The sequence below is a fragment of the Cynara cardunculus genome (assembly GCF_001531365.2).
Source record: "Cynara cardunculus var. scolymus isolate 2C chromosome LG 8, CcrdV1, whole genome shotgun sequence".
Classification (NCBI taxonomy): Eukaryota; Viridiplantae; Streptophyta; class Magnoliopsida; order Asterales; family Asteraceae; genus Cynara; species Cynara cardunculus.
In genome coordinates this window covers 24215763-24223732 of record NC_037535.1, presented here as the reverse complement: position 1 = coordinate 24223732, position 7970 = coordinate 24215763, and the positions used below count along the sequence as shown (strand labels likewise).

Below are 7970 nucleotides of genomic sequence, written 5' to 3'. Positions count from 1 at the left end.
TTGATGGGTGATTTTGAGATTTGATACCAATCTATGGTTTTTATAGTGTTCAGTGGGCCCACCATTTTTAGTGGTTGGATTGGAGATCGTCTTAGGGACCGTTATCAAATGCTTACATGCAAAAAAATATTTACCCTCACTTATCGTGTAAAATTCTTGGTTCTCGGCCATCAAATCAGATTGTTGGCAGGCGTTTTGAACCGGGTAAGTGCTTATTGGGTAAAAGTTTTTTCTCTCACTAACCGGGTGCGACTCTGGGTCCGTAAGATTCTTGGACCTTGTCATACTCAATCGGTAAGATAAATGATATCAATAAGTGCTTACCCTAATAAGCGTTTATTAAACGACTCCTTAGCCATTTCCCCATTTTGATATAATTTTCTTTCGTATATTCTTCAAGGGTTCATAGGCGATTTCATGTATGTCGTTTTAGAAACATTGTCGAATGAAATACTAAATACTTTGTGCCAGATTATAAAAATTCAATAACTTCTTTTAGCAATCCATATAATTCTCGAGTAACGCTCCTAACACTTCAAACACGTTGGTCTTTTTGATGGTGTGTTATGCAAAGATCTGATTCTGGTAAATTACGTGGAGCGCCTCATACATCACAAGTTAAACGACTAACCACATTTAAAAAATAATGTTTGTATCTGACGTTGTGTTATGGGTTGGGTTTCGGTGAGAATAAAAGTTATGGTGAGAATGTGAGAATAAAACTTTATATTTTTATCGTTATAACTTAACTTTTAATAAATTTATGCATGTGAAAGTGATTAATATGTGTAAAACTTCGTGAAAATGACCTAAAAGTGAAGATAAAGGTTGATGAATGTAGTTAAAGGTAATGAAAGCAGTTGAAAAACAATTGAAGTTAAATTAAAATGTCAACCCATCCAGAGGCTCAGAGTCAGAAGTATTATCATCATTCTGATCATAACTCTTATTCTCACATGATCTTTTGTCTTTCCACAAAGTGGTCGAATGATGACCCTATATTCGATTGCCGTGTAATGTAAGACCTCTCCATTTGTACTTTTTTTGAACGACTCGTCAAGTTGTATAGAGAGGGGGCATATGAACCTATATTCGATTGCCGTGTAATGTAAGACCTCTCCATTTGTACTTTTTTTGAACGACTCGTCAAGTTGTATAGAGAGGGGGCATATGAAGGCTCAACAGAGTTGTGTACCCGTTCAATCGATTTTTATAAGTATCTTTTTTTTATATGAAAGGTACACGCTCTAAACTTTGAGGGTTGCTTTAGGGTATTAGACGATACAAGGGATATCACACAAAAAAGAAAATGAAAAAGTCCCTCGAAATCAACCACAAACCTGAAAGACGCTCTCAACTAAAAAACCAAGACATTTCCTTGAAATCAACTAAAAATATCACTTAAAACGGTGGAATTTAACTAAGAAGATATCAAACAACTTTACAAGTTTTTTATCCACTTGAAAAAATGCATCTGTTCGACAAAAATCATAGGTCTATGTCGATTGTAATGTTACCAAACCCGTGCTCGTTTACCAATGGTCAATGATTACTTCAAAGTCATGATCGAAAATTTAGAGCATCTAACCCACTTTTTATACTTTTGTTTGTCATATCACATCTACCTCATCAAATTAAGAACCTATTTAAAACTTCACAATTGGTAGTTCTTATAAGAACCCATTTTGTGAAGATGCTATTGTGACTAAGAAAACATATAAATGTATATATAGAACCAGTAAATTGTCACTTCAGATCAACTTTAAGGTAAGAATTAAGGTTATTATACAAAAACTTAAATAAAGTGAGGTTCTTATAAAAACTCTATATAAATTATACTTTTTGCTTATAAGAAGGTTTAATGCCACCCAAAATTTGTTAAAAAACATAAAACGACTTGTATACACATCTTAAGAATAACACAATGATGAAAGGTAAATTGTATAAAAAAGCAACGTACTTTAACTTGATTCCTATTTTGGGTAACATACTTTTAAAACTTCAATTTTGATACCTAAGATGTAAAGTTTTAAACATTTAAGTACTCAGGAAACCGGTTGAAGCATTCACCGGTTACTATGCTGATGTGACGAGTGATGTTGTATCCAACTCAGTATTATTTGCTGAAGCATTAACTGGATATTACATCAACATGATAATCGGTTATGCTTCAACCGATTATCCGAATACTTGTTTTAAACTTTTCATCTAAATACCAAAATAAAAGTTTTGGAATTACGTTATTTTTTTCATTATTTTTCCCCATGATAAATAACAAAAAGATAATACCTTATGTTTAGCTTTGCAAGACAACTGGATAAATGAGACTATTAAACCAGTTTCCATGGGCGGCGATAGCGGTTGAATGACTGATTACATGGCAGAATCCAAGGTGATCGGAGTGGTCGGCGCCGGCCAGATGGGCGCCGGGATAGCTCAACTCGCGGCGGTTTCCGGTGCCGATGTATGGCTCCTCGACAAAGACGCCGGAGCTCTCCTCACAGCCAAGAGTTCGATCTCTGACTCCGTCCAACGTTTCGTCTCCAAAGGTCAACTCTCTAAGGTATTATTAAGTATATGACCCTAAACCCCCCGATTTGTGGTTTAAATCTTCTAAAATCTGTGATTAAATTGATCATAATTATAATTAGGGTTCTTCATAATAAGTATTTACATATGATAGCAATCCAGAATCAGATGGATTACAGTTTCAAAATTGGAAATTATTGGGACTTCTTATGAAACTGATCTGAATTTGGAACTTGTTTGGAAAAAAAAAAAAAAAAAGTCATTCTACAACCTGAATAATTTTGTATCATATGTCTCCCTTAACCATTCAATGCTCTAATTTCATTGTAAATAATTATCAAATAATTATATTTCATTTTGAACTATATCTGGATAGCCTCTTAATCATTTTGACCACTTGGGTTGTTTGTTTACCTTTTAATAGTTCCATTAAGAGGCAACCTCTGAACATTAAAAGGTGAATCTTGTTTGGCAAAAAAAAGGTCTGCTTCTTAATGGTTCTAAAACCCTCTGAATGTTTTTGTATCATGGATCTCCCTTAACCATTAAAAGCATCTCATAGATTCACAGATGATTAATAAAGGGAAATTGTCCAAAATGCCCAATTTGATCACCCGGAAAATATTTGTTTTAATCATAATGTTTCTTTCCAATGTACACATACTGCTAAATTAAATATGATTTTGGTTTAGAAAAGCCTTTGGATTGAAGTAATTTTGCATAACAAATCTTCTTTATTACTGAAATTCAAAGTTGACATTACTCGATGCCAGTTTATAGATAGTTTTGTTTTGTTCCGTTTGTTTTTTTTCTTTGCTTTATATGAGCGTCGATTTTGGTCAAATTAGTTCTAAAAATCAAAATAATTGATGATTTATCGTAGCTAGGCTATAGTCTAGAACGAGTCCGTGTTAGTCCTTCGCCTCCCAGAGATCGACCTGGATGCTACACAATCAGTACGCTTTGCGGTTTATAAGTTCAAAACTCATCACTTCAAGTTTTTGGCCAAGTTGCACTTATGCAACTTGCATAACCCTACTTTTTCAACATAATATTCAGAAACAATAGACATTACGCAAGTTGCATAAGTGCTACAAGAAATAAGGCCTACTTACGTAATGTCAGGGCCTTCCTGCAAGAGGGCAGGCCCGGCACAAACCCAAGGCCTACAAGAAATAAAGGCCGAATTTTTTTAGTGTATACTGGTTGTTCACAAAAGTTAGTAAATAAAAGAGAATTTAATATTATATTAAACGACCATACATATGTTAATTAATTACACCGGGAGAAGAAATTATGTAAAAAGTTAATTGGTTGTTCGTTTTATGGTATTGTTTATTGTTTGTTTAAGTTTTTTTTTTTATATATCATCAAAGTCTAAAACTACTTGCCTAGAAAACCCTGATATATTCTCTATCATTCATCTCCCAAACCGACTCTTTTGATTATTCCATCTGCATGAATTCTATATTTGTATTTGAATATAGTAGTTTTCTTGTTATTAACTAAGAAAACTCCTACCTTTTGAAAAGAAATTACCAACCATGTGAGACAGTCTAACTTATATCTATATTCAAGATTTTGAAACTACCCTTGTTTTGTCATACAATATTGGCTCCTTATTACCTAAATATTGAGTGCATAAGTATTAGATACTCTTGTATCTTTAAAACAATAATAAGATCTCAAGATACAACTAACACAGGCTTTTGATTCAAAGATTGATGACTCCGGAAAAGTTTGTTTTAACCCTAAAAGTTTAAAACGGTGATGAAATACATTAACATGAGGTGAGAAGGAAACCTAACTTTATTGTATTAATTTATAGTGTTACTCCGAATAGTCAACATTGTGATGATAAATGATCTCAATATATATATATATATATAAGAGTACAAAATAGGATATTTTTGACCGTGGTAGATAATATTCTATTTTGACGATGCTATGTAAAAATGATATGGTAGATAATACTAGTATTTCATGAATTCAATGTTATTTATAATGATAAAACAATATATTGAAGATTTCTTCGTACATATCAAGGGCCTTTTTTATATCTCGCCCAGGAACTATAGAATGTCAGGAACTAGCATGTGTAATGTTCATGTGGACAAGCAAAAAATAGACCATTATGCAACTTAAGTAACGTCTGATTTTCCTGAATATTATATTGCAAAAGTAGATTACACAAGTTGATTAAGTGCTACTTGCGTAATCTCTAGCTATTTCAGTCAATTTGTTGAAAAGGTAGCTATAAAGTGAAGAGGGGGACATGATTGGCTATTTCGGCCAATTTCCCTATTCATGTGCCATAAACTTTAAAGGTTCTCATCCAATAACCTCCAAAATCAACTTAAAACCATGGTAGAAATTATTGGTAACCTACAACTTTGAACCAAAGGGCCTTTGGCCTAGCGGTATCGTAGCCCTTGGCCTTMTAGGAGGTCAGGGGTTCAAACCTCACCATAGGTGAGGAGGGTGTGTGAGTTTATTTGTTGCATTTGCCGTATATAAATATTATATACTTAAAAAAAAAAAACCTACAACTTTGAGCTGATAACAACCTCACAAATCTAATTTTCTATCTCTGTAGTACGGGTTGTTACCATAAACATACATATTTTGATGCTAGGGGATTTCTAGATGCTTTGATGTCAATGACCGGTAAAATTGGTCTTATCAGTTATTTCTATTTAGTTGGTATGCAATAGTTCTAAATGTTTAATTTCAGTATCATTGTTATATTGTAAATGATGTTTTTTATAAATTTGGGTAACCGTGAACCGAATTGCAGGTAACCACCTTATGTTGGTTCGGTTCAACCTACGGTTCTGTTCATATTTTTCCTACTAACCGAAGCGTGAACACCCCTGGATGTCAGTGACTGATAAAACTTTTTGCAACATTTACTTGACAGGAAGGAGGGATTAATGCACTAAGTCATCTACAATATACTTCGAATCTAGAAGATCTTCGATTTGCAGATATTGTAATTGAAGCGATTGTTGAATCTGAGGATGTGAAGAAGAAATTGTTTGTAGAACTAGACAAGATGGTTAAAGGGTCTGCCATTTTGGCATCAAATACAAGTTCTATCTCCATTACACGTTTGGCGGCCGCAACAAAAAGACCGCACCAGGTTTCTTTTAGGACCTGTTTGTTAGCAGCTTAATGGGACTTGCATCTTATTGGGTTAGCTATACATGACTGTTTAGTAGTGGCTTAATGATACAGAAAGTGGTTTATTCAGTTACTTTCTAGAGGGAGCTTTATGCAGAAAGCCAAGTTTTTTCCAGACCTGCCCCTACCAATTACAAAACATGCTCTTTTCATCTATGAAAAAGCCCTCCCAAACAAAAACCGTCCCGATCTCTATCGACAAATTAATCCACATAGACACCTTTATCCATACAGAACTTAGGGTCTGTTTGTTAGATGCTTAATTGGACTTGCATCTTATTGGGTTAGCTATACATGATTGTTTGTAGTGACTTAATGATATAGAAAATGACTTATTCAGTAAGCTTCTAGGGAGAGCTTTATGCAGAAAGCCAGGTTTTTCTCCGAACCTGCCTCCTCCCGATTAAAAAACATGTTCCTTCCATCTATGAAAAGACTCTCAAATAACAACCTTCCCAATCTCTATTGACAGATTAATCCACGCATACATCTTTATCCATACCGGATTTAATGAAAAACCAGTCAAACAGCCCCTTGGTATATGATGATTTTTTACATTGATCTCTATGGTTATGCTACACGAATATCGATCACTTAAACGATTTTGTTTACTTTTCAGGTGATCGGCATGCATTTCATGAACCCCCCTCCTATCATGAAACTGGTTGAGGTCATCCGAGGTGCAGAAACATCGGATGAGACATTCGACGCAACAAAAACTTTGGCAGAGAGGTGCTTACTGTTTCAGCTGTGTTCTCAAATTGAGTAAAATAGCATTTTAGACCCTCTAATTCACTTTATAGCCCACCTTTTGAACTCATTTGACGGATTTAGCCGGAAATTACGCAAGTGACACTATGCAACTTGCATAATCCAGTTTGGATAAATAATGAGAAAATGGCTTGCATAATGCCCATTTTTCCCTCATTATTTTAATATGAAAAGTGGATTACGCAAGTTGCGTAATGCCACTTGTGTAATTTCAAGATAAATCCGTCAATGGGTTCAAAAGGTGGCTATAAAGTTAGTCAATCGCCCAGCATAATATTTGTTTTTCTTACTTCTCCTTACGAGGGTATTTTTGTCATAAAAGATCACCGACTTCTTTCAGATTTTTTTCCCTCCCTCATAAATGATATTCTCTCCTATTTATTTCCTTTCCCTTTTTAAAAGGTTTAGAAAATACACGCGTCAAACATATATTCTAAAATATCCTTTTCACTTCGTTTTAATCCGAGGTGTGAGATCTCACATCAGTTGTGTAGGGGAACGGATGTTACCTTATAAGAGACCAGATACCTCATTTATCATACGCGTTTCAAAACCGCAAGTCTAAAAATGAACAACGCGGACAATATCTAGCACGCTAGGGATGACACACCATGAGGTTTATAGTGTTTGCTAATTACAGGTTTGGTAAGATTGTCGTTTGCTCAAAGGATTATGCCGGGTTCATCGTTAACCGCATCTTGATGCCAATGATTAATGAAGCCTTTCATGCATTGTATACCGGGGTCGCAACAAAGGAAGACATTGATGCAGGAATGAAGCTAGGAACTAATCAGCCAATGGGTCCTCTACAACTCGCAGATTTTATAGGGCTGGATGTATGTTTGTCGATACTAAAGGTTCTGCAAAATGGGCTAGGGGATATTAAATACGCACCATGCCCTCTCCTGGTGCAATACGTTGATGCCGGTCGACTCGGTAGAAAACGAGGTATTGGTGTTTACAACTATCGTAAATTACCCAAAGAACTGAAACCGTCACCCCGACTTTGAACTTTTTTATCGGAAAACCTCTGTTCTATAAGACTATTAGTAGCAATAAAGTTCCTAAATCCAGCATTGTGTCTGATACATTGCTTTGTATGGCTGGTTACTAAAAGCCAAAAATACTACATTCCACATTAAATGGATTTACTTGTAGCGACTATCTACTGTCTTTTAGGGTGTGTGTGGTACATGGGACATGACGGAATAAAAACTTGTCCCAAGTTTGGTGTGACATTTAGGGTTTGTTTGTTAACGCTTAATGAGACTTGCAGCTTATTTAGTGGCTTAATGATATAGAAAATGGCTTATTCAATAAGCTTCTGGTGGAGAAATTATTGCAGAAAGCAAAGTTTTTTCCCTAACCTGCCCCTATCAATTAAAAAACACTCCTTCATCCATGAAAAAACCCTACTAAAAAATTATTTCTAATCTATATAGAGAGATTAATCAACACAGATAACTTTATATATACAGGACTTAACG

The 7970-nt window shown here is 34.9% G+C and overlaps 1 protein-coding gene across 1 annotated transcript; it reads left to right on the top strand.

Annotated features, from left to right (window-relative positions):
- Positions 1 to 2306: 2306 nt before the first annotated feature.
- Positions 2307 to 7720, top strand: LOC112516509 (3-hydroxybutyryl-CoA dehydrogenase). The gene is made up of 4 exons (XM_025123583.1): positions 2307 to 2563; positions 5450 to 5671; positions 6332 to 6444; positions 7124 to 7720. The coding sequence occupies exons 1-4, from the start codon at positions 2366 to 2368 to the stop codon at positions 7491 to 7493; spliced, it is 903 nt and encodes a 300-aa protein (XP_024979351.1). The 5' UTR covers positions 2307 to 2365; the 3' UTR covers positions 7494 to 7720.
- Positions 7721 to 7970: the final 250 nt, after the last annotated feature.